The sequence below is a fragment of the Meriones unguiculatus genome, chromosome 18 (assembly GCF_030254825.1).
Source record: "Meriones unguiculatus strain TT.TT164.6M chromosome 18, Bangor_MerUng_6.1, whole genome shotgun sequence".
NCBI lineage: Eukaryota > Metazoa > Chordata > Mammalia > Rodentia > Muridae > Meriones > Meriones unguiculatus.
Genome location: NC_083365.1, coordinates 16,160,789 through 16,187,614, shown reverse-complemented (window position 1 = coordinate 16,187,614; position 26,826 = coordinate 16,160,789). Strand labels below are relative to the sequence as shown.

The 26,826-nt window shown below is 39.9% G+C and overlaps 2 protein-coding genes across 7 annotated transcripts in view; one reads left to right on the top strand and one right to left on the bottom strand.

Moving 5' to 3' along the window:
• Positions 1–14,574, bottom strand: part of Cops2 (COP9 signalosome subunit 2) — a 28,871-nt gene extending 14,297 nt beyond the window's left edge. For both annotated transcript variants that reach the window (XM_021655938.2, XM_021655940.2), the window contains exons 1-3: positions 14,429–14,574; positions 3,718–3,831; positions 2,362–2,439 (exon numbers count right to left, since the gene is read on the bottom strand). In XM_021655938.2, coding sequence (XP_021511613.1) covers positions 2,362–2,439; positions 3,718–3,831; positions 14,429–14,482 — 246 coding nt within the window. In that variant the 5' untranslated portion in view covers positions 14,483–14,574. The remainder of the gene's footprint in view (positions 1–2,361; positions 2,440–3,717; positions 3,832–14,428) is intronic.
• Positions 14,575–14,679: 105 nt separating this feature from the next.
• The window catches only part of Galk2 (galactokinase 2), a 123,919-nt gene continuing 111,772 nt past the window's right edge, over positions 14,680–26,826 (top strand). Inside the window, exon 1 of one of the 5 annotated variants that reach the window (XM_060372082.1) lies at positions 14,680–14,789. Coding sequence is in view for 2 of the 5 variants with exons in the window: in XM_021655941.2 (XP_021511616.1) it covers positions 20,804–20,856 (53 nt within the window). In the remaining 3 variants the exon portion in view is untranslated. Of the gene's footprint in view, positions 14,839–20,671; positions 20,897–22,189; positions 22,215–26,826 lie in introns of those variants that run through there. The other 4 variants (XM_060372081.1, XM_021655941.2, XM_060372083.1 and 1 more) reach the window with 4 other exon arrangements.

Genomic DNA, 26,826 nt, shown 5'->3' with positions numbered 1-26,826 from the left:
AAGAAACTGTACTCAGAATATATAAATATATAAGCCTATTTATCTATTGAGAATATATTAACCTATTCTCAATTAAAAGAGAAAACCATCCCATACAGGGTCCTACTCCAACGTAGACAGTTACTGGCCACTGCAACATTATGTTGTATGATTGTTTATAAACTGTTTTATAGGTTATTCCAGGAAAGAGGAACGATCCGGAAAAACAAAGGGATACTAGTAAAATGTTGGCAGTCAGGGAGTTGGGGAGTGTGTCCTGTAAGTCAACTTGAGTCTAACTGTATCATCTGGTCTACACTCTAAAATCTCACACTGCTTCTATCCTCTTTTATTGAGTTCTTTCAAAGGAACGGTGCAAAGGTATGAATGCCTTCTAACTGTATGCCCCACACTGTACAACTACATGGAATCTACTGTGGATTCAACTAGAAAATGCAAGAGGCAGACATAGCTGAGGCTGCTCTTGTGGGCTCCTACTTACAGATGCTGTGACAGAAGCAAATGGCAAACCAGAAAGGTGATACAATGAGACAGATAACCCCTTCTTACTCTTCCCAGGTCTGAGGTAAAACAGAAAAACCAAGTCTTAAGGGCAGTCCATTGTTTAAATGGACCCAAACCAAAACCACTGTTATTATGTGAAGATAATAAGATTTAAAGGAATCATGTTTCCTTGCATTTTCAGAGTTGACACTGAGCACTTAATGTTACTATTTTTTTTCAATCTTTGCCCTTTAGTCACCTGTTGCTTCATCTATATTTCCCAAGTTTTTAATTTAAATATAGGAAATACTGGTGTAATATCACAAAAACAAACAGAAAGTACAGGGGCTTTGTGCAACAAAAGTATGCTTTGAGAAGTGGAACCAGAAAGGGTAAATGCAACATAGATGATTTTCCTTTGTTAGCTAGATTTAACTGAAGTATATAAAATATTAACAGTGTACATGTTTTGAATGGTTCTGAAATTTTGGGGCAAAGACTTGTGCTAAAATATTTTCCTGATAGTTTTTGCAGGAGAGGCTCAGGAAGCCAATCTTATTAAGGGTAGGAGATGATAAACACAGTCAGAGTACATCTGAAAGAGGCTACAAGAGTGTCACTGCAATGAGATGGGATTAGAGAAACAACTGAAAGGAAGAAGGCATTTGGAAAAAGAATAAAGAAATAACTAGCTTTTATGTAGAATTTAGGGATTGAATTCAGGTCTCCCTCTGTTTGTGAAGCAAGTTTTTATTGGGAAAATGATCTCCTACCCATTTCCCTCCACTCCTTACTTTTGTTTAGCCAGTTTAAGGAAAGTAATGATTGGCATTTTATGAAAATATTATCACGGCACATCAGTTTATCTATGAATACCCAACAGAGTACGTAAGTACCTACTAAATGCCCGCAACCATTCTAGGTGCTAAGAACAGAACAGGGAACACAAAGCCCAGGTCTCAGTTTTTACAGTGGGGAAGGGTATAGAGAAAAGTAAATGAATAAACAAGTCACAAAGAACAGAAACAGCAGAGGAGGCTATCTGATGGGCAAATAACATTTGATCAGAGCAATAAGGCTGAGAGAAGAGCATCTGAGGCAGAGGCAGCAGCAAAGAGATCTCTGAGGGCCATGATAAGGATTTTGGATTTTAATGAGGGGCAATGAGAATCACAGGAGATCTGAAGGAATGTATGACATCATCTGAGTTATATATTAAAAGGATAACTGTGCTACCTGTGACAATAACTGCAGCCAACAAGGATGGATGCAAGACCAGCTAACAAGCCACTGCAATGATGTACATGGCAGATGATGCTAGCTTGGACCAGAGTGGCAGAGGTGAAAACTTTTCACTAGGCCTCTTTTGAAGGTACTCAGGCCTTCTTGATATCTTCATTAATGGTAGGAAGAGAGACAACAAAGGTGTCGGGTACAATGCTGAAGTAGTTGGTCCCAGTCTTGGTAATAAACAGAATTTTTAAACTCTAAAATAAACTTCCAAAGTAAGATTTACAAAAAGTCACCCTAAATACTTACCTGTAAATATGTAGTAATATACACAAAACACACCTAAAGAATAAGTTCTTCATACAAAAAAAAAAAAAAAAATTTTAAAATCCTCTGTCCAAATTAAAAAAACTAGCATTTCAGGGAGAGGACACAGGAGGGGACAGAGGGAGGAAAGGAAAGAAATTATTATTTTTAACTAGAATTTTAAAAGTTAAGAAAAGATCAGTACTGTAGTCCTATTTTTACAGTCCACACATGGACAGATGTCACTATAATGACTTAAGAGGAGACATATGGGGCTCTGCTGCAGGAGGCTTGCATGCAGTTACTCATGGTGAGTTTAATTTCTCTCAGAATAAGTCTTACCAACTTGAAGTTAATCTTGATCATCTGTTTCAGTGCTTTGAACCCCCATTCTCCCTTCTCACCTTCAAGCTCCAAAACCTAAAATGGGAAGATATTTTTAGTCTTAATATTAATGTACTATTTCTGAATGACATCCAATGGCTAAGTTGTGAATTAGTTTTATAAGCTAGTCATGAAAAATATTTTCTCCCAGACTTTACTAGTTGTTAATGTAATTTTAAAAAGGTTTTTAAAGACAGACTTCTTGAGATCCTTAGGTAAGTAAGACAACTTAAGCTCTTTACATGAGAGGACTTACTTGATTAAGCAGGCTCAGAAAGGACATCCCTACCTGAATCATCTTTACTAAGAACAACCACTGTTCAGAAGTCAGGAAATTAACTGATCTGTTCCCAGAAGCTACAAGATTATAGTAATAATACTTCTGGCCAAGAGAATGTTTCTCTACTGTGGCTTTTAGGTCAAGGGCCCTGCTTCACTGACAGCTTGATTAGAAAAGACAATAGCAAACTTTCTGAAATATATGCTTGCTGTCCATATTGCAAGCCTTCTGATAGAATGATCATAAATATTTCGCACACATTTCTGAAATAAATCACTTTGGATTTACTGCACCTGTTATGGTTTGGATATAAAATGTCTGTCTCATGTATGAGACAACAGGTCCCTAACTGACAGTGTTGTCTTGGGAGGTTGTGGAACCTTCAGAGGTAGAGCCACCCACAGGAGGTAAATCACTGGAATTTAAGTCTGGGAGCTACAACCCAGTTCCACTTTAGGCCCCAGCCTCTCTCCCTGCTTCTTGGTTATCTTAGTTAACTTCTCTACTGCTGTGATAAGATACCATGGCAAAGGCAACTTATAAAGAAACTGTTTAATTTAGGTGTACAGTTTCAGAGGGTCGAAGCCCATATCAGGACATGGGAGCAGGGACAGTTGAAAGCTCACATCTTGATCCCCAAGTAGGAAGCAGAGAGAGAAAGACACCGGGATTGGCACGGTCTTTGGGAACTTCAAAGCCTACCCACAGAGGTACCTGTGCTCCTCCAAGGACACAGCACTTAATCCTGACCAAGAATTTCACCAACTGAGGAGCAGGCACTCAGATATATGCTTATGGGGGCTACTCATTCAAACCACAGCGCTGGTCCACTGGGATGGGAGGAGCCCTAGACACATGCTCTGGCCAATATGGCTTCCCTGCTAGGAGGAACTGCAGCACCCTAAACAGAGAACTGAAGTAAATACTTCCACCCTTGTTGTGAGTCTGATATTTGGTTGTAGCAATGATAAAACTGAGATAGCAGCCTTTGACAAACAAACTTTAAGACATAAAATCAGCTGGGAAATAGAAACCTTTTGGAAGCTGCTTAGTGCTGCTTTTGGGTCATCTTCTTTCAATGCTTTGGAGTTATAGTACTGATTTTCCAAATCCACGTTGGGCTCAGAGTTACTGTCTTCAGAGTACTCCTGGGTTTTAGAGAGAGAGAGAGAGAGAGAGAATGAGAAAAAGAAACTCACACAGCACTGTAAAAAGTGGATGCTGCTAGGATAAAAAAATTATTCTATTTTTGTTTAAAATAACCTTCAACACTGATCTTCCTTTAAAAAGGGAGACTCAAGTCAGGCAATAGTTGCACACCTTCAATCCCAGCACTTGGGAGGCAGCAGCAGGCGGATCTCTGAGTTCGAGGCCAGCCTCGTCTACAGAGTGAGTTTCAGAATTGCCAAAGCTACTCAGAGAAATCCTGTGTGGGATGCATGCATGCGCGCGCGCACACACACACACACACCAAACCCAAAACAATCCCCCTCCCCAAACCCAAAACAAAACAAAACAACAAAAAGAAGGAATAAAGTATACAGTAAAATAGAAATTATTTTTCTATCTCAAAACTAGCACTTCCAGAGGCTGGAAGAGGGCACAGGGGTAAGAGTGCTTGTTGTACAAGCATGAAGAGCTAACCCTCAACATGAATGTAAAGGACCAGGCATAACTGTACATGTGACCCTATTGTCACATGGAGGGTGAGCTGCGCAGAGACAAGAGGACGGCTGGGGCCTGTGGCTACCAGTCTAGCTCCAAGTTCAGTGAGATGAAGAAACCTGACCCCATCCTCTCAACTTCCTCATGTGTCCACTCGCACATGTGCATGCATTACACAGAGATACAAGACAATAATCAAGTAAAATGGAAAAAAAATCCAACAACTTTCACTCTGTGAAATCAATGAGCATTTTGTAATCTTCATTAATCGATTGAAATCTTAGAACAAGTTTATTTTTTCTGATATTGCTTCTTATAGCACTTGTGGGTTTTTTTTTTGTTTTTTTAATCCAAAATTTCACTCACTCACTCACTCACTCACTCACTTTTAGTACGAGCTGAATTTATATGGTGGAATACCCTTCAAACTTCTACAGCTCTACTTTAGCATTCGTCTCTGGATGTTACAAAGCTATCTGGACTGGTGAGGTGGCCTGAACAGCTTGCCAGAGTCTCTCCTTCCATAGGTGAGACCCAAGACTGAACATAGGTTGTCAGGCTCTATGGCAAGTACATTAAACTGCTGAGCCAGTCCACAAGCCCACAAAGTATTATTTTAAATGGCCACAAAATAAAGATCATTTTCTCCTCACCTACAAGCTATTACAAAGGGATAAGTTTATATCAAAAGACTGGTACTGGAGAGAAAAGAAATAAACATAAAGATATATTAGAGATATTTTAAAATCAAATACAGTTTATTTCTTCAAAAGTACATATGGAATATTGTAAAGGCAGAGTGAAGAGTGTTTCACTGAGCACAGTAGTTAGGAAGCTCAGAAATACATCAAGATGGCTTTTTTTCAGTACACACCCTCTGCAGAGAAGACAAATGGCACTTGCTCTCACAGACTAAAGACCTATGAAATTTAGCCATATTTAACACTTGAAACTCAACTGGAATACTTCTTTTAGGGACAAGATCAGACTAGGTAAAAAACATATTTCATAATGATTCATTTCCTTTTTAGCTCTTGTCACTTATAATAAAACTAATAAAGGTAAAAAAATAACCACTAGAGAATGAACCAACTGTCTGTCACAGGGACTGACGGGGCTGTAACAGTAACAGTCAAAGCTGGGTGGAAGAGAAACGGGCCCATTTTCTAGAAGAAATAGGTAAGGAGCACAGTGCAGGTAAGAACGGCACAACTTAACTCCTTATCCTTCAGCCACACACTTCTCCAACAAAGAAGTTTTACCTTCTCACAAGCTGCACCAGCCTTCCCGGTCTCTTTTTAAGCCTCAAGTTTCAATATTACGTTAAACAGTCAGAATAATCTGCACAAAATAGCTATGATTTAGTATATTTAGTAAAAAAAAAAAAAAAAAAGACTTCCTAAGTACGTTGAAAGTAGTGAAAATCCGACCCCTGCAATATCCAGCATCTCCGAAGGAACGCTTCCCTCATTCACACTGCTGCAGCCACTCTGGCCTTTGCTCACAACTGCTCAAATGCCTTCCCACCTTCACATGCTATTCTTTTCATTTTTCAACTGGTCATCTCAAATCTGGCCTCTTTAACTGTGGGTTATGATCCAATACATCCGGTGTGTGTGTGTGTGTAACATAACACAGGAACAAATGGATGGGACCTGGATATGAACAGGAATCATTCATTCATACACACACACACACACACACACACACACACACACACACAAACAGTAAAAGATATCTGAATACACATGAACAAAATTAATGAGAAACCAAATAAGTTTCTAGCAGCACCTGCCAGATTAGTGTGACATCACTCGCCGCAATCCTGCTCATGAACACAAAAACAGGCACTTTGTACACACATGTCAGTGAACAATCCCTCAGGCTTCTTGGCTCAGACTTGATTAGTCTATTTATGAGGTGCAGTGTATGTCTCACATAGTCTTTTGATTCTATAGAAGCAAGCCATTTAATTATGGAGAAGACAGACTTTAGTGTGTCTTCCACTCAAAAATCATCTTGCTGAACCACCTTTTGGCAAGTCAAACCTTCTGAAGGCAGCACTGAATCTGGAAACGAATGAAAAGGAATTCTGACTGCCATATCACAAAGTGTAAGATTTGGACTCGTATTCAATGGACTTGTATTCAATGTTCATTTTGCTTTGTTTTGTTTTTAGCACCAAACATAAAGAAGAAACAAACAGGCCAGGATTCAAGAAGGGAAAGGCTGAGAGGCAGTGCATGGCAGAATGAAATCACAAATTTTCCAGCAGCAGGAAAAAGGAACTATTTTACAGGGTGAAGAGATTAGCTTCAGTTACCTTATGACACCGAGACAATTAAGACATGGCTAAAAACAAGTTCTTTATATTTTCTGCCATACTGCAAATGTGCTTCCTTTGTCACAAAACAACCCACTTGCTATTCTCGAGAGCTGGATCAAAGACAACGATTCCTGAGCTCAAGTAGTAGAATGAAAAGAAAAGAGAGAGAGAGAGAGAGAGAGAAGAGAAATGTGGTTAAACAGAATATGTGAAATGAATTCAAGATGTAAATGAAAAAAGACCACCTCATGGGTACCCAGTAAAGGAAAAAAATGCTAATTACAACAATTACTAATGACTTAGTAACACAAGGTAACCAGGACAGAGAATCAGATGCATTAAATACTGCTCAACTGAACTTGTTTCTGTCAACTGCGCAACAACATGTAGAAGTTTCAATGAAATGTTTTAAGTAGAAACCAAAATTTCAATCAATATGTGACTATTCTAAAGTTTAGGCAACATATGTAAAATAGTCACTTGAATACCACAAAAGGGCTTTAAAAATCGTAAGGTTCAGTGACAGTTTCAACCCACTGATTAAATAACTCAAGTATCTCCAAAGCAGTCTGTGATGGCCCACCCACACTGTCTGGACCTACTCCTTTCCCCAAATATGCAATATAATTAATTCTGAATTGCTGTTTTAACACAAATCGTACTTTTATCTTGGCCATACTGGAATGAGACTGAACTCGGGCTTTACATATTTAGACAAGTGCTCCACCACCAGTGACTTCAGCTCTCAGTCTTAGCCTGTACTTACAGGCCTGAGCCACTAGCAACAGCAAGTCACAGCAGCAACCCCCTCTTCTTTCTTTTCTCCCTTGCAGCTCCCCAGGCTCACGCTCCTGGTAAATGTATTCACCAAGGCTTGCCTTCTTTCTTCCCCAGTTCTTGGCAGAACCAACTTTCCTACAGTCGTGCACGCTTCTCTCTACAAGACATGCATCTAATGTAGGGTTTAGGGTCTATACTGTCCCCTCACCCTTCCTGCCCCAATATGAACAACTGTTTGTGAGACAAGGTCTCTCTACACAGTGCTGGCTGTCCTGTCTACTATGTAGACCAAGCTGGCCTTAAATTCACAAGTATCTGCTTCTGCTTCCCTAGTGTGAAGATTAAAGGTGTGGACACTCAAGCCAAAATGGCGGGCAAGCATGCTGTTGCAGCCTCAAGCAAGTAGCTAAATGGTTTTCAAAAATGCTATTATAATGCTTCAGGATTCAAAATACAATGAACTGGGGTTGTTGTGTGATGATACAGCATTAAAGACGAAGATGTGAAAGAAGCCATCAGAAGGCCTCCTGAGGACCTTTATAACAGTGTTTCACATTAAGAGAGCCCTGGACCCGTGTATGAGGCATCAGGTCATGCCTAAGGAGCAATGGACAAAATATGAGGATAAAATCAACCTTCAATTCTATCTCAAAGAGCTTATTTGGAAAAGAAAAGAGAGAAGAGTGGGTGAAAAGCAGTCTGTAGTTGAGATCTGTGGATGTGCATGGTCTCAGTATATTTTTATGACATTGGTTCAACCTGAACCACAGTACAAAAATTATTTGCTCTGCCTCACTTTGAATAAATGCCAATTGTAACTGTTAAAAAAAAAAAAGATTAAAGGTATGTGCTACCACGCCCAGCTATCTATCCACTGTGTCTTCTAAAAAGCAGAAATTTTCTTATGTTTTATGTTCTTGAGACATTACAAAGGGTTCAGTAAGTGTTTAACTGAAGACTACACTAACAATCCAAATTAACAACACACACCAGTCATTTTTGACTGCAGGACAAAATGTAACCCCTTCTGAACAAGCCCATTTTATGGTCTATTTATGTACTCATGTCATCAGTACAGGTCTTAAGAAATATACACCAGGAAAACAGACACATCAATAGAATGCTTTCTGTGACTTGTCCACCTCTAGCCATCTGCACCAGATGTAAAGGACACTAAGAGGTATAGGAAAATGTATCATTATCCTTAAATACCAGATATAATAACACACATTCTAGGGAGTCAATTGTGCTTCAACAATCCAAACTTTAAGAAATCTTACTCAAGTTCATGTGTACTAATTTATAATCTATGGTGTAAATAAGAATCATCTTTTATTCACCCCAAACTTTTATTTTTGGATGAAATTTTCCAAGGAGAGACATAAAAACCATGTGACCTAGGAGCTAGTTTTCATTCTCCAACGTGTTCTCTGGATGTAACAATATTATTGTCCCAATGTTTTTTTTCTTGTCTGCTAAGTTTTGGGGGTTCCTTTTAAGGAGGCTTCCAGTTCTCCCTGAAGCCCAGGCATTCACACTGAAGAAAATAATGCACAAGTGCAAATTCATTTTGGAGGCTTATGGCTTAGAAACATAACTTCCCATGATATAGTTTAAAAACATGTTATGTATGTACTCACTGCATTTATGCTTATTGCTTATGATTTGACTCAAAAATTCATTGATTTAATTTTATCATTATCACACCAGTTGTCTATTGCTTACTTTACTTATCCATGTTTAAAACTCTAAAATTCTTTATACAAAGTACACTAATAAACTAATAGACCCTTTTGATAATTCACAAAAACTTTGCTCAAAATCAGTATTATTTTTTAACTGTAGCTTTAAAAGGCAGTGTCCAACAATACTGACCTGAATTATACTTACACTTCTGAAGAGATCTACCTTTACTGGAGTTAAATATTTTTGTTTTAGTGAACTGTTTTTAACTTAAAACCGCATTACCTGACTTAACAGTTTATTTTAATCATCAGCGTATTTTTCAGTTAGAGCTTTAAAAGGATTTATGTGCAGGAGTGTTTGCATGGCTGTTCTCGTGTGTACCATGTGCATGCCTGGTGCTGCAGAGGCCAGAGATGATACTGGATCCCCTAGCGCAGGAGTTACTGACCACTGGAAGCCACTGCCTGGGGCTGGGGCTGGGGCTGAGCAGCTGGTGTTTTTTTTTTTAAGTTACACACTGTTTATAATATTGTGGACTGAAAACAGATGAAATTATTATCAATAGAAAACTAGTCAAACAAAATACAGTACCTACATACTCTCTGGAGCTGTAAAAAAAAAAAAAGTGAACTGGCAAAAGGGCTCAGCGAGTACAGGTGATTACTGACAAGCCTGACAACTAGGATTTTAACTGAAATCTACAAGGTAGGAGAGAACAGGCTCCCACAAGTTGTCTAATGACCTCCACATGCATTGCCTAACATGCATGTACACACACGTACATCCCCCACAAAAAGTAAATACATACTTCTAAATACATACATACATTAAAAAGAGTAAGTTTTTTGGATCTCTTAGATAAAAATACATAAGCTATGCCCTGATTAAATAAATAACGGGGATGCAGATATTTAACTCAGTTTTTTATGAGGGTGTAATGAGAACTGGGCAGGAGACTGACAGCACACATTTTTATGCCTGTGCATACAAGTTTGTGTGTATTTGTTATGTATTGGTAACAAGAGATTCTGCTGGCTATCCTGAAACTAAACCTCATCCCCCACCCAAATAGACACAAGTAAATTTGGGGGTATTAGAATATATTCAAACTCTCTCGGTGGTGGTGGGGGCACACCTGTAATCCCAGCACTTAGGAGGCAGAGGCAGGTAGATCTCTGTGCATTCGAGGCCAGACTAGTCTACAAAGTGAGTCCAGCACAGCGAGGGTTATACACAGAGAAACTCTTGTCCCCCCCCCCAAAAAAAAAACAAAACAAAAAATTAACTCACATACCAATCACTATTTATTCATGAATGCCAACTATGAGTTAGACCAAGGGAATAGTAGACTCACAGCTTGGTGAAACTATCCTATTTTATAGACAGTAGTTTCCATGTAATTCACTTAAATAATTATACTCAAATATAAATGCCCTGACTGTAGAACTAAAATGAGAATAGCTTTAAAAATCAAGTCCGTTTGCTTAAATTATTTCTAGAACTTTTAGATAGGTAAGGTTGGCTGCTGCAAAGCCTGATAACCTGAGTTCCGTTCCAGAACCCACATGGCAGAAGAGAACCAACTTCTCCAAGCTGCCCACTGAAACCCACATGTACATCAGGCACACTTAGGGACACAAGTAAAAAGTTAAACAAGTGAAAAATCTTACTAGAAGCACTAAGTAACTTAATGGTACAATAGCTAAAGTGCCTAATTATAATGCTGTATCAATTATTGATTTAATAAATGGCCCTGGGGTGGGACTGGGAGGAGATGAGGAAGGGGGCTACAATCAGGATATAAAGTAGATAAATTATAAAAAAATAAAATAAATGACACTGAACCAAAAGGCTTTTGCTAGTACCGTCTCTTACCTCTAAAGCCAACACTATATATGGGTTAACACTGCTTAGAAAATGCCTACTTTTCCCTACAATCAAAATCAAATAGACTGCAAAAATAAGAGGGCAGGCAGGGCAGTGGTGGTGCATACCTTTAATCCCAGCACTCAGGAGACACAGGCAGGCTGATCTCTGTGAGTTCGAGTCCAGCCTCGTCTACAGAAAGAGTGGTCTAGGATAGCCAAGGCTACACAAAGAAACCCTGCCTACAAACAAACAAACAAACAAACAGCCAGGTTGGGTGCTTGGGGAGGAGAAGTCACATGTACCAATCTTCTACATTTTTTTTAAACAATACTGAATATAAATCATTATTTACTATTTTGAATAAAAATGGTATAAAGGGGACTGGAGAGACAGCTTGTTAAGAGCATTTGTTGCTCTTTCAGAGGACCCACAGGGTTTGTTTCCCAGCACCCACATGGTGGTTCACAACCACCTGTAACTGTATTAGGGCTCTGATACCCTTCACTAACCTTCAAGGGCACTATGCAGGTGCTTAGTACAAAGGCATGCATACAGGTAAAACACTCATACACATGAAGCAAAAATTATATAAAGACAATTTTCAGGGAGTGTTCCCTAGCACCTATTTCCACTAGACTGGGCAAATATAAAAGGTTTAGGAATGAAAATATGAGTGGACCACAAATAAAGAAATGCTGAGTATCACTGTGATCAGAAATATTCATAGTGCTATTAACAGTTAATCAATTAACTGTAACAGAATCATGACTCAGTATGAAGTTACATACTGAATGGTCTGAGCTTCTGATCCTCTGCCTCTCTACCACCCCAGTGATACAGGGTGATAACGTATCTAGTATATGTGGTGCTAAAAGCAAACCCAGGGTTTCTGCCAAGTGAGCTACAAACCCAGTCCTCACTTAATATTTAAATAAAATGAAGTGACAACCAATTTTCTAACAAACATATTAAAAAAAAAAAATCTAGCTTGGCCTGGTATTGCAGCCCTGTCATCTTCACTATTCTAGAGAAGTTCAGGGCCAGCCTTGGCAAACTAGTGAGACCCTGTCCCAGCAAGTCACAAGACGTAGAGAGAAACCTCCTTAAGACAGTATGTCAATTTTGTAGACTTTCTAAAAGAATACAGAGAAAAAGATCTATACAAAACAATTACTCAAATAAAAGAAAAGCAGCTATGAAACTACAGCCACCTGTATCTTTTTTCTTTTTAAGATTTATTATTTATACAACATTCTGCCTACACACCAGATCTCACTATAGATACTTGCAAGCCACCATGTGGTTGCTGGGAATTGAACTCAGCAGGTCTGGAAGAACAGCGAGTGGTTTATTATTATTATTATTATTGCGAGTGTTCTTAACCTCTGAGCCATCTTTCCAGTCCCCCTACCTGTATCCTTTTAAACATATGATTAAAAGACACTGACTAGCAAATAAAAATAAATTACCTGAAAGCTGTCATATTACCAAAAATTTTAACTGTTCGTAAAAAGGCTTCCACTACTTGACACATGATTGGGAATCTAGAGTGATATCTACATGAGAAATGGAAGAGAAGAGCTACTTAACACAATGCTTGGGGAAGAAAAGAAAAATTTATTTAATTTTACAACAGTGTAAAATCTTAACTTTTTTTTTTAAAGCTGAAACAACTGCATAGTCAACTTTATTACATGGTACATATAGTATAAGCCTAGAAATGCTGGGGAAACGGCCACATACAAACACTATATGTCTAATTAAAATGCTTCCATGCAGAGTGTGATGATGCATGCCTTTACTTCCAACACCTGGGAAGCAGACCGGAGTTTCAAGCCAGCCATGGCTACACAGTGAGACCCTGTTTCAAAACAAAACAAACTTCCACAAACTAGTTAAGTCTAATAGAGTTATTTCATAAATTTTCATTTCTACATTGTATTTTCAAGATAATCCTAGCACTAATATTCATTCATTTAAAAATTCATGCATTTAACAAACTATTAAGAAAAGAGGTAAGTAAAAAGATTTAACAATTTAATAACTTGTAATAGAAATTAAAGCAGAACAAGAGAGAAAAAATTGGTATCTGCTTACAACTGCCTTGTGTTTGAACGAAGTATTAACAAATTCTATATTTAAAGAATTACCAAATATCTACTATGACTTGTCAATCAGAGCATTTCCCTCTTCCTTTTGCAAAATATGCTGTAAAATACAAAACTTAAAAAAAAAAAAACTGGAATGATCTACAGATTCACCTATACAAAGAAGTTGCACAGTAACTCAAAAACAAAGTATTCATGCTGAGAATGTGGTACTTAAAAGATGGACCACACTTCTCAGAGCATCTGCTCCACAACTTTACCAAAATGCAACATCACCGTAATTCCTAAGACCCAAACAGACACTTCCCAATTAAGAAACAAAATTGGCACTAATTTGGAGATCAAGATAATTTTGTTTTTAGTTCTCATAAATGTGTACATTTTCGACTATCAACCTTAAACATGGGGTCCAGTTTAAAACCTGTAAATTCATTTACTAATTAAACCTTAATGCAATATCACCGTAATTCCTAAGAACCAAAAAATGCTTCCCAATTAAGAAAGAAAACTGACACTAATGTGGGGATCAAGATAATGTTCTTCGTTCTCACACAGGTGTGTATTTTTGACTAGCAACATAAAACATGGGGTACAGTTTAAAACCTGTAAATTCATTTACAAATTAAACCTTAAATTAAAAAGAAATCACCATCAAACTACAGAAGTTTGTTTACATGATTCAAACACTGGGGAATTTCCTCAATCAAGGGGGGAAAAGCCATTGTTTTCAATTACTTTAACCCCTAAACTCTCACTAGCCCAACCGAACAAAAAGAAAACCCTTCTTCCCAGCTTGTCATTTGTAGAGAACGGACAAGCACTTTACTCCCCCGCCCCCTTCTATTCTTGCTCTGAACCTTAACCTGAGACCGAAACTGACCCCAGGTGAGACTCTTAAGCTGTTTTCAGCGAGTTTCGCAGTCAGGTCTGGGGGCAGGATGGGGCCCCCACCCTCTTTCAGTATCCCAGCCTCTGGCACCGGCTCAGGTCCAGCGCGAAGAAGAGGTGGGCCCAGTAGGGCCCAGACCAAAGCGTCGGGCCGCGGCGGCTCGGCGGCGGGCAGGGAGGAGCCGAGAACCCGCCGTGGCCGGCCACCTGCGCTATCCCCGGGCCCCACGGCCTGGGCGGACCCGCCGCCTCCCTCCTTCTCTTCCCAGGCCCGAAAGGCCCGCGGCGCACGGCGAGGAGGGAACCCGGTCACCGTGCAGGGCGGAACCGAGCCGACGCGCCTCAGGGGAAAGCTGCAGTCACTCGGTCTCGGCTCCACCGTCACATCCCACTTCCAGCCCGGGCCCGCTCCCTGAGCCTCACCAGGTCGTAGTCCTCCTCATCATCGCACATGAAATCATCCTCCATGTCAGACATCTTGGCCGGAGGGGGAGGGGGAGAGGAGAAATTAGAGACAACCTCCTCCCACAGTCCTCTGCGGCCCAGAAGCGTCACTCCCTATTCTCCTCGTCTTCCGGTCGCTCTTAAAGAAGATGAGCGCGTTCCGGAACCAATGCGCTCGACCTGGGGACGGTTTACTACGGTGCCCAAAGAGAAGGCACAGCCTGCTTTTCCTGAGCAACAGTTGGTGTCTTAGCAACTAAACGTAGCAACTGGGAAATCGAGCGCTACGGGTCCTATCTGAGGGGTTTCGGAAACCTTCTAGCAGTTTCCAGTGTTCTAGGTGAGGGAACCGCCTCTTTCTAGTGAAACATGCCCGTCCTATACGACAGGTAGTGTACCTCTGCCATTGTTATCTGTGTGTTTTTATTCTACACCTTGCGGTGGACATAGTTACAGCAACGCAATTTTCACCAGAAGTTATATTTGTAGTTGGCAAAAAAAAAAAAGTTCAGTGGATATCCCAGTTTAGGTATGCACTAATCGTTTAATTTTTTTTAATGAGCCACAAACGGGCATTAACTGCTTTTAGGATAAAAAGTAGCAGTTGACAGATTTTTTAAAAAAATGCGTTGTCACACAAAACCGTTGGAATTCAGAATAAAGAAAAATATTGAAATAAGGCAATCCCCTTTTTTAAGAGAAACCCTCTAAATTCTGTACATTTCATTCCACAAAGGCTGTATAGTTATGAAACAGATATAATCCTAGAATTTTGTTCCATTTGTTATCTATTCAGATCAATTAAACATGCCCAAATCTCCAAAGTTTAAACAAACAAACCAAACTACAACAAAACCCGAAACTTTTTCTGGTACAGCTAATGCTGAGAGCATAGTTTAGCATTAATTCACGCCATCGTGTTGAATACTTACAGACCCAACTTGACTGTGCTCTAGTGACTTCTAGAGTTGTGTCTGATGTTACCAGTTTTCATCTGAATCCACTGGGGAATGGGATAATTTTGCTTTTGTTTCTAAGTCAGGAATTGCTTGGTTCTGGAAATATTGTCAGAAGACACGTTATTGTCAGTAGTTAAGCAGGACAATGATTGTATTATTTTTATAGCGAACAGAGTGTGAACACAATTTATAGCTATACATTCAAAATGTTACAAAAATAAGTCTTCAAACAGCTTTGCATTGAGTATCATCAACATTGCTTTTTTTTTTGTATGTTTTGAGCTCAGGAGAGAACTCAGGGCCTTGTGTATTAGGTAAATGCTCTATTTCTGAGCTACCCTGCTGGCTTAACACTTGTTTCTTAGAAAAATATTACAAGAAGGAATTTCAGGTGGTTTTTAAAAAAATCATTCAAAGTAACATCTTTTTGGTCATAGTTTTTCTAACAACAGTAGCACTTTATATATAATCAAATAGTTTTACTAATAGCCTTTTTCTGTGAACACTTTATCATGAGAAATTTTAAACTTAAAATACATTTGAAAGGATGGAACAGTGGACACAGGTGTACCAATTATCAGCTTTGATGTTGTGTCTTTCCTGGGTAAACTGAAAGAGGCATAGAAAACAACATGTTAGTCTTATGTGCAGCTATGTGTATGTCCTAAAACTGAAGACATTCTCCTATGTAAGCATAGCATGGACGTTGCCTAGTAGACTGAAATCTTCTGATAATCATTTAATTTCTAATCTTTGTTCATAATTTCTCTACTGGATATAAAAAGTTTAGTTTTGGAATGGCATTTAATAATATCATCTTAAAATCCAAAACTTCAAAAGTACTGCATGAATCTGTACATGTAATTTTAAAACAAAGCAAAGCCTTCCAATAAGTGTGATGATTGTGGATATTCCAGTTTCTTGGGACAGATCAGGCTTAGGTACTTCTTATTAGCATGGTCATTCTCAGAACTTAGGGTAATAAATCACAGTTACCCTACCCATATCTATAATTTTTCCAAAGAACATAGAGAATCATAGGGAGTTAAAGAGTTTTATTCATGCATAACATCAGACCTTCTTAAATAACAAGGCTGTGGTTATTTACCATGCCAGCTGTTCACATGTATAAAATGGCTTGCATTTATTTGCATAAATTTCTGGCTTTTATAGGAATGCCTTACTCATAAAATGGGAAAAGACTTGAGTAATCTGGTGCCTAGAAACATAAGGAAAATGGCAACTGAAATTTGAGCCTTTTATTTCCTTGGTGATACTCAAATTTATTAAGCCCAGTCCGACAACTTGATAAGAGTAATTACTAGAGTATTTCTATGAGTTCAATTTTACTTGCTAGTAAGTAACTGTTAAAAAGTTTTTTTAACAGGTTGCTATTGTTTAAAGCAGATGTCCTATTTAAAAGTATTTTAAATATTTTTATTAAAGATTTAATTTTTTATTATTTTAAAGTATTTGCATGTATCTGCATGTGAGTGTGTGCATGTGATTGTGGGTGCCTGTAGATGTTAGAGGTGTTGGATCTCCTGAGGGCTGGAAGTTACAGACAGTCAGCCTCTCCAACTACCCAAACTCAGGTCTTCTCCAAGAGCAGCATGCGCTCTTAACCCCTGAGCCATTTCCGTAGCCCCTTAAAATTTCTAAAAATTGTGTGCATGTGTATGGTGTCTGTTGTATGGATGGGTGTGTGTATGGTGTCTGTTGTATGGATGGTCGTGTATATGGTGTCTGTTGTATGGATGGTCGTGTATATGGTGTCTGTTGTATGGATGGGCGTGGAATGATTGTGTGGGACGTCTGCGTGGGCCACAAGGTAATTTTGCAGCCAGCTGTCCCCTTCCACCTTTACTTGCTTTCCAGGGACTGAACTCTGGTAGTCAGGCTTTTGAGGGAAGAGCCTTTGCCCACTGACCATCTCACTGGCCCCCAAATATTTGTAAAACAGCGTATAATTTAGCTGTGTTATGATAAGCTAGCTTATCATAAGCAAACTTATCAATTTGATAAAATTTGGTGTATATTTATATCTGTGAAGTGATTTCATAAGAACTTGATGAGCTTATTAAACCAATGGTGTTTATATATTTCTTCCTGAAATTTCCTGATGATCTATATCTTTCTTCTTTTATATATTTTAAGGCCATTACTGATCTATTATTTGGCATTGTAAATGAGCTTACAATTTAAGCAACTTTATATGTAAATCAAAATAAACAATGCATTTTTATTTATCTGGCTTTTATCCATGTTGTTGGTTGTTTGAATTTATTGCTGTGTGTTCTGTTTTTGGATATCCCATAATTATCCTTCTTTAATGGATATGTGAGGTTTTTCAACTCATGTTTAATATAAATAAAACTGCTATGGACATTTGTTTACAGGTTGTTGTGTGAGCATGTTTCATTTCTGAGTAATGTAGTAAACTGATTCCAACATGGCCTGTTCCTTTAGTGTGGAAAGGCTATGATTTTCTCCTAATCATGGAGAGAAGTTAATATATATAATTACAAGTATATTATTAAACAAGATCAAGTCTGTTCTAATAGAAAACATTTTGTTCTTTGTTGTCATCAAGAAACATAAGTGCTGATGTTTGTGTGATAATTAAGCCTCATTGGCTGTTTGTTTTTCTAGACGGGGTTTCTCCGTGTCACCCTGTCCTGAGACTCTCTCTGTAGACCAGGCTGGCCTCGAACTCAGAGATCTGCCTGCCTCTGCCTCTCAAATTCTGGGATTAAAAGCATGCTTCACCACTGGTTTGGACAGAATCGGAACCACCTAGGAGACAAGCATGGGTATGCCTGTGGGTGGTTATCTACAGTAGCCACATGCTCTGCAGTGAGTCCTTCCCCAATGAGCCTCTTAAAATAGAAGCCGCACCTGAGGCACACCCACCTGAGCACGCCCACCTGAGCATACCCACTTGAGCACACCCTGACTTCTGAGTGACAGAAATTGTGAGATAATAAGTGTGCTCTGTTACTCATTGCTACCTTTGTGATAAAGTAGCAGATAAAAACAATTCTACAAGTTATAGTTGGGTCAGCTTTGTGGGAAATTTTCAAACTGTTTTCTGGGTAGTTTTACCATTTAGCCTATCTGTCCAAGAGTCCTAGTTGTCTCTCTATCTTGCCACCATTTAGTACGAGCTATCCTATTTCAGTTTTAACTACTCTGTTTTAGCACTGAGCATTTTGGTGGCTTTGGTTTGCACTTCCTTAAGGCAGACGCTGTGCTTCTCTCTGTTTGGGTTATTATTATTTTTTTTCAGTTCTGTTGCTGTATTTGACATTAAGCAGCTAGTTCTCAAGCACATGGACTGCCTAACGGTTTTTGCATGTGATAACGAGGACATAAATTACCAAAGTGTAGAGCTTGTATGGTGAATCCTCATACCCTTCATGCTTTCTGGACAAATGAATATGGATATGATATGGAACATTATTTATTCCTCCGCCCAGATGTGCATGTCTGTAGTCCCCATCTCCTTCATGGCAAATCCCTGGGGTTCTTTGAATGCTCAAGGGGCATGCTTCTTGAAGTCCAATTTATGGATGCATTTGTTGATGTATTCTTAGGTCACCACCTGGCATGTCCCCTCTTGTCACCATTCTTCTTTGTAGGAGCCATTCTTCAGGGCCTAACTTAGAAGGGGTCCATGTATTTCTTTGGTGAAAATTTTCTTCAATTCTTTTTTCCACAAGGTTGTTTATCTTATTACTCTTTCATGGTAAGGAATTCTTACTTTTTTGTGTTGTATCTAAAAAAGTTTTGTTACACTTTAGGACAGTGATTGCTAATTTGTTTAAAAGCAGGGTATAGGGGCTAGCTGGTAAGATACCTTATCGGGACAGATGCCTGCTGCCGGGCTTGATGACCTGAGTTCAACCCCTGGGGCTCACATGGTGGAATGAAAGAACTGACACCCAAAAGTTGTTCTATGACCTCTGTGTCCATGCATACACACTAAATAAATGTAAATTTAGAAAGAACAAGCTATATTTCCCTGTGTCTTTCCCATCAGAGTCAGGAGACTTTTGTGTGTAAATTTTATATAGGAAAAACCTAGCTGAGAGCCAGTGTCATGGAAGGACTCGTGCATTTATTCTCTCTGCAGGTGACTGCAGACATGTTGCTTCCTTCCTGTCCAGCCTTGACCTCCCTGTGAATTGTAAGCCAAATAAACTTTTCCTTCCTTCTGTGCTTTTTTATCAGGCCATTTTTGTCACAGCAAAAGAAAAGTAATGCAACACCCATAAGCAGTGGGACTTTCATCTCTCAGTCATCCACTCAGTCATGCCTTTGTATTGAAAACCAGTCTTCCAGGCACTGTGCCAGGAGCTGAGGACCCTGCTCCTGCCCTCACATTGCTTACGTACAGTTGGTAGTCATGGTGAGGCAGCAATTAGACAGTAAATGCAGGAGAAAATAAATATGCAGGGAAACTTTTTACAGTTTGGAACAGTACTAGGGTAGATGTGATGGAGATGGTATGCTTTTAGTAGTCTCTGGGGTTTCCTTAGACAATGGAAAAATGAGGGTGCACTGGATACTGAATAAAAAAAAATGAGGACATGACTCCTAGGTATGGCTGAGGAGGTTTATTCTAGTTGTCAGGAAGAGACAGCCAGAGGCATCTGGAAGGGTCCAGATTGTACCCGGGCCTTGTGGGGAGAAAGAGGAAGAGGAGCTAGAAAGAGCAGAGAGAGTACCTGGGAACCAGGAGACCAAGAAGGCACACAGCCAAAATGGCTGAGATTATATGGGGATCAGAGTCTGGGGAAGGGAAGCACAGGGTTAGGGTAGGGAGGGGCTTGAGAAGTGCTAGGAGGAGTCACAGGTTTCTTTGAGACCTGTCAAATACTTCTCACTAGTGGTGAGAAGAAACTAGTGGTGTTCTATGAAGGCCCTCCTGTGCTTGCGTTCTGGAAGTAAGAGCGGAGATATTTACATCTATTTTACGTCGTTTGCTTTGGAAATAAATTTTAATTAGAAGCAATAGGTGAACATTTCATGGTCTTTGCTGGACATTAAGAAAAATTCCACCTTAAAAAACAAAAAGCCTGAAAGCGATCAGAAGAAGGAGTGAGTGGGTCTAAGTTCTAATGCTGTACTCAGCCGCATCAGTGCACAGAAAGACCCAGTCAATCGGCCTTGCTGCGCCTGTGCGAGCCCAGCGCGAGGTGGTGGCAGCGCTTGACAGCTGTGCTGGGAGCTGGGGAGGAGGAGCTGGGGGCGGGACAGCCTGGAAGGAGCCACTTCTGCGGACCTGCAGGATTTCCGCCTAGATCCCGGAAGAAAGCCATTCTTGCCACCTTTATCTTGTGATCCTCAGCTGTGCTGCGCTTCTGGAAACTGCAAAGGGAGCTAACAAAATATGGCTACGGAGGACCCCGCCACGCGACGAGTCCAGGTGGCAGAGCATCCCAGGTGGGGGAGAGGCGTGGCCTGGGATCCTCGGGCTGGAGAGGTGCGCAAGGCGTTCATTGCTTTGGGCAGCAGCTTTTTGAGTCACCGTTTGTTTTGTCCCTGGGAGGCAGACAGAACCTTTGGGATTCTAAACGTCCAGGTCTCAGACACTGCGTCCAGATGCTGCCGGGCTTGTGTGCCTTGCTTGACACGGAGGCCTTTGCCCCTCCCTGCCGAAGGATTCAGTAAAATGCAAACTTACCTCGAGCTGCTCAGTTACCTTGCCTGCCAAGAGATAGTGCTTTTCCAAGTTTTACGTCCTATCTGGTCATTTTTGAGTTTCTGCATCTTTGACAAATCCGAGAACCTCTAAAACTGTCATCAAGAAACTAATTTGTTGGCAGCTCCAACCTACATAATTACCAATTCTTTTTTTTTTTTTTTTTTTTTGATGGCTAATGGAGGGTCTTTTCTTGTTTTGTTGTTCGAGACAGGGTTTCTCGGCGTAGCCTTGGCTGTCCAGTCTCGCTTTGTAGACCAGGCTGGCCTGGAACTCGCAGAGATCCGCCTGCCTCTGCCTCCTCGAGTGCTGGGATTACAGGCATGCGCGACCACGCCCATAATGGAGAGTCTTTTAAAATTACAGATACTTTACAGAAATACTTTGTTCTGGTTTTGGGGCTGAAATCTCACTGAAGCCTCTCACCTGCTTCTCTGAGGTGGCCTGCTTTTGAGTTTAACCCCCCTCCCTTCCCCATTCTGTTTTGGTTGATGACACTGCTTTCCTATGGCTTGAAAATGCTCTTTCCTGGCCAAGTCAGCAAACCTGGAAAAGACACATCTTACTCTAAGCATAGAGTAAGTGCATTACTTCCGGATGCCACTGACACTTTCAAGGTTTCTCTGAAGTCCTTGCACTGCTTGGTTGTTTTTACATATCCAGTGAAGGAGAGATGACATGCTTCCAATGATTCCTGAGGAATTAGTTTCATGAAAAGAAATCCACCCTCGTTAGTGTACAAAACACGTCTGAATAAATTTCAAATGTGATTTTTTTTTTTTTTTTTTTAAAGCCAGGGTCTCACTATGTAGTTCTGGCTGGTCTTGCACCTGCCTGACTTCTAACTTAAGTTAGATCTGCCTGTCTCTGCCTAGGATTAAAGATATATGCCATCACACCCAGCCCATTTTACATGATTTTAATCATAAAGACCATTTTCCATGGTTGCCCTGCTGGGAGGATGTTGCTAGAAAATATAGGTCCATTTCTCAAAAAGAAGAATCACTGACTAAATTCCTGAAATGTTCTTTCATGACCTAAACAGTATTTATTCAAGCAACAAATATTTAATGTTACTTCATCAATGTGTTGGCCACAGGTAAGGTCATAGTGGTCATGTACGCTCTGCTCTGCTGTTTCTTGTTTCATTATGATTTGTTTTGAGATAGTGTCTACATAGCTGAGGATGACCTTGAACTCTTGATCTATCTGCCTGTACCTCAAGCACACCATCATGCCCAACTATTTCGTTTTGTACTTGTGTGTACACTGTTATTAGCTTTGCACAGTGTTTTGTAGGAATATTTTGAAGAATCCTATTTTAGAAAGGGTGAGATTTATAAAATCTAGATAGTGTAATCTACAAATCTATGTAAGTGGTCACCTGGTACAATTCATTGGTATCCTCAGAGGATCCTGGATTTTTGAGGAGATACTAATCTTTGTTCAAGGTTCCTCTTCAATTTCACGGGAAACCAGAGCCACTTGATTAAAGACACTAGGCAACCACATTACGTGTTCTAATAACATAATTTCTTTTTATTCTCTTTCTATGAAAAGGAAATTTTACAAGTCTGGAGTTGTACCTCAGTGGTAGCACACCTCTTTAGCAAGCACAAGTCCCTGCATTTGATTTCAGCATTATAAAACTCAGGGAGAAACAAGATAACTAAGTACATTCTAGCTGCACTTGACTCATGTTTTTGGTCTATACTGTAGAACTTCAAATTTTACTTCTAGATTTCTTTGCAGTGATATCTCTTTTTCTTAGGATTAAGTTTTAAATTGTTAGGCTGGCAAAGCATGATGGTGCATGCCTGTAATTCCAGCAGCTGGACGGAGAGGTAGGAGGGTCAGCATAAATTGAAAGCCAAGTTGGACACTGTGTCCTATTTTAATTACTTTTCTATTGCTGTAAAAGAGACACTACAGGGGCTGGAGAAATGGCTCAGAGGTTAATAACACTGGCTGTTCTTCCTAAAGGTCCTGAGTTCAATTCCCAGCAACCACATGGTAGCTCATAACCATCTGTAGTGATATCTGGCGCACAGGCACACATGCAGGCAGAATGCTGTATAAATAACAAATAAATACATATTGAGAGAGAGAGAGACACCATGGCCCAGACAACATATTGAAGAACTAACATATTGGGGAACTAACTCGAAATGGCATGAGCTTTTCAAATCTCAAAACCTGCTCCCAATGACACACCCAAGTTGGGAGATAGAGACAGGAGAATCAGAAATTCCAGGTCATTCTTGGTTAGGGAGTGAGAGAACAGCCTGTGCTACATGAAACTTTTCCTAAAGTAACCCTAAAAACAAAAGACTAAAAACTATTAGATTATTAGTTCTTTTTTTCTTTCCTCCTTTTCTTCATTTCAAGTAAATGCTAGTATAAGATGTTACATTCCCATCTTTGTGTTTCTTGCTGTTTATTTTGTTTTGTTGTTTATTTATTTCTATTTTGAGACAGGGTCTCTATGTAGTCCTAGCTGCTCATGAACTTGCTATATAGACCAGGCTGGCTTCAAACTCAAAGATCCATCTCCCTTACTCGGCCTCCTAGTGGTGGGATTAAAGGTGTGTGCCACAACCACCCTGTTACATAGTTTCCTTTAAACAGTTGTCTCTGAATTTTACACCATAGTAGCTAGAATTACTTTTTCTATCTTACTGTTTACTAAAATATCAGGCCTTGGAGTAGACTAGGTAAGTACTCTGACACAAACTCACAACCCCTGACCCCATCACAGAAAGTTATGCATTTGGTTCAAATCCATACAGTATCAGTGTATCCTATATCATTATTATCACCCCCCCTTTTAATTTTACAAAATAGTACATGTACATAAGTAAAAGAATTATATTTTTTGTTCTGTAATTTTTTTCATCTACTCTTCCTCAAAGATACTACCTTATTCATGTAGAGAGATTTTGCTGAAATTGTTTTACAGTATGAATGCATTGTTAGTGCTTTGGATTTCTGATGCTTTTGCCTTATAACAATACTAAAAAAACACATAGATCTTTAAACATTTGTATGAACATTTTAAAAGAAAATATTTTTATTCTTTGAGAAGTTCACTCATGCATACAATGTATTTTAATGACAGTCACTTTACTCCTTCCTTTCAGCTCCTCCCATGTTCACCCTGAACCCCTCTCAACTTTATGTTCTGTCTTTCTTGTTATAACTCACTGGATTGTTCTGCCTATATATGCATGGGTGGGGGTCCATTCTTTGGATGGTGACTCTCCTACCACTGTCACACCCTCAGGGCCATCTGATTCTCTCTTCCCCAGCAGCCATCAACTATCTACAGCTCCTCAGATAGGGATAGGGGACCCTGACCTCTCCCCTTCTTGGTGGATTCTTGATCTTGCACAAACAGCTGCAACTGCTGTGAATTCACAAACACAGTGGTCTGCCACTGTTAATTCTTTTTGAGCACATTCTATGGATGTACTTTGTATGTGTATTTTTGGATGGAGCCATCTGTTTGATATGGACACAGCTCCTGCTTTAATTTTTTTTCTTTTGGTTTTTCAAGACAGGGTTTCTCTGTGTGTAGACTCTCTTTGTAAACAAGGATGGCCTCAAACTCACAAAGATCTGCCTGCCTCTGCCTCTCCAGAGTGCTGGGACTACAGGCGTGTGCCAGTGAGCCCAGCTTCCTGCTTTTATGGTATCTTTTCCTGTGCGGACGTGAGTACAGTGCAGTGCTGAACAATGATGATGATTGTAGTTTTGCCTTAAGCCTGGTGTGTAATGGAAAAGTTTTTTTAAAGGTTTATTTTATGTGTATCAGTGTCTGGCCTGCATGTATATGTGCACCTTGTGCATGCCTGGTGCTTGTGGAACTCAGAAGAGGGCTTTGGACTCTCTGAGCTGGGGTTACAGATGGTCGTGAGCTGCCGTGTGGGTGCTGGGAATCAAAGCTGGGTCATATGCGAGAGCAGTGAATGCTTTATCTGCTGAGCCAGTCTTCCAGCCCTTGGAAAGCTTTAATGAGAGTACTTCTGATATTTTACCATCAAATATGGAGTTTAATGTTTCTGGTAAATACTTTTTAGTAAATTAAAGACCTTTCCTCAGTTTTATTATGTTAAAAATTTTTTAAAAATGTCCTTATTATCATACATTAGTTATACATAATGGTTTTCCTTATGACATTGTCATGCATCTACTAATATATTTTGATCATGTTTATCCTCCCTCTGTTACCCTTTCTTGAGCCTTCCTTTTCCCACTATAGCATCAGTATGTACATCTTCCCTGGGTGGTCAGCATTGTTATATACAAGGTCCACAGCTAAGTGAGACTGTTAACAACCATCCCCCAACCTTAACAACCCCCCCCCACACACACACCACACACAGCTAGCATAGCACATAATGGTACTGGCACTCTGAGAGATAATCAGCAAGGAGAAAACTTTCAGGCCAGTTCCATCTTGAATTTTCAATGTCCTGCACCAGGGCATGCAGTGTCATCAGCAAAAGGGTCTTACCCTGCAGTTCTGGTGGGAAACAAACAGCAGTTTCGGGAGCCTGTGCTGTTTAGAGGTCTCAGGGGCCTCCCTGACCACCAGCTCCTAGGGAGATTGCCTGGCCTGGCAATGGAACAAACCTATGGTTTCTGAGAGTAGTTTTTTCACTCATACAGGGTAGTTAAAATGGGTTTCTGTTATTATTACTAATTGTGTAATCACATAATAGTGGGTTTCATTAGAATTCACAGAGGCAGTGAAGACTGGTTATTAGTGTTTTGCTGGACAATTTTAGTGATAAACTTCAGTGCTGTGTGCCAGCTCTACTCTGCTTTACAGAGAAGGTTACCCTGACAGTGTATAGATCTGTGTGATGTTTCCATAAAGGATTTTACTCTGTTGATTATATTCATCCCCCAATACCTTATCTCTTCTTTTGTCCTTCTCTTCCTCTCAACTGACTGCTCTCTCTTTTACTTCTGCCCACCTCTACTTTTGTGTCTTTTTTGTTGTTGCTGCTGAGGCAGAGCCACAGAGGAGTGCTGCTACTGGCTTGCTCCCCAAAGCTGGCTCACCCTTGCTTCTTGCTTTCTTATACTGTTCGGGTATAAGAACAGCTGCACAAACCAGACTCTGGTTTCAGTTAGATTGGGATGGTTTATTAGAATGTCTTTTCCAAGCTGATCGATCAGGGCCACAGTAAGGACTTGGGAGCCTAACTGTGACATCTGCAAGTTCTCACAGCAGGGTTGTAATATAAATAACCAAATGCAAAAGACATGGGGAGGGCAGTTACACATTTTGGCTAACCGTACAAAGCAATATTGCATTTTTGGCCAACTAGGCAAAGTATTATTAACTAACCTTTTAGCTGATTGGTCCTAAGTGAGGGTGTGAGGCAGGACTTACGGTCTTCTAGAGTACATCCAAAGTGTAGCCAGCTGTAGATAGGAAGGGCGCAACCAGAGTGTAGCCACGTGAATAGTTACCAAGGCATGAGTTATGACACTATTGAATAAGGTCAGCTATGAACAACCGCTTCCAGGTGGCAGAGTTGAAAAGTTTAAAATTTTGAACTTAATTTCACCTTAGAAACAAAATGGAAGCTGAATACAAAGATGGCTGCAGCTTTGTCTCAAATAGCAGGCTACAACGATAGAACCCAAGACCACCTGGCCAAGAACAGCACTACTCCAGTATAGTAGACCCGCCCACA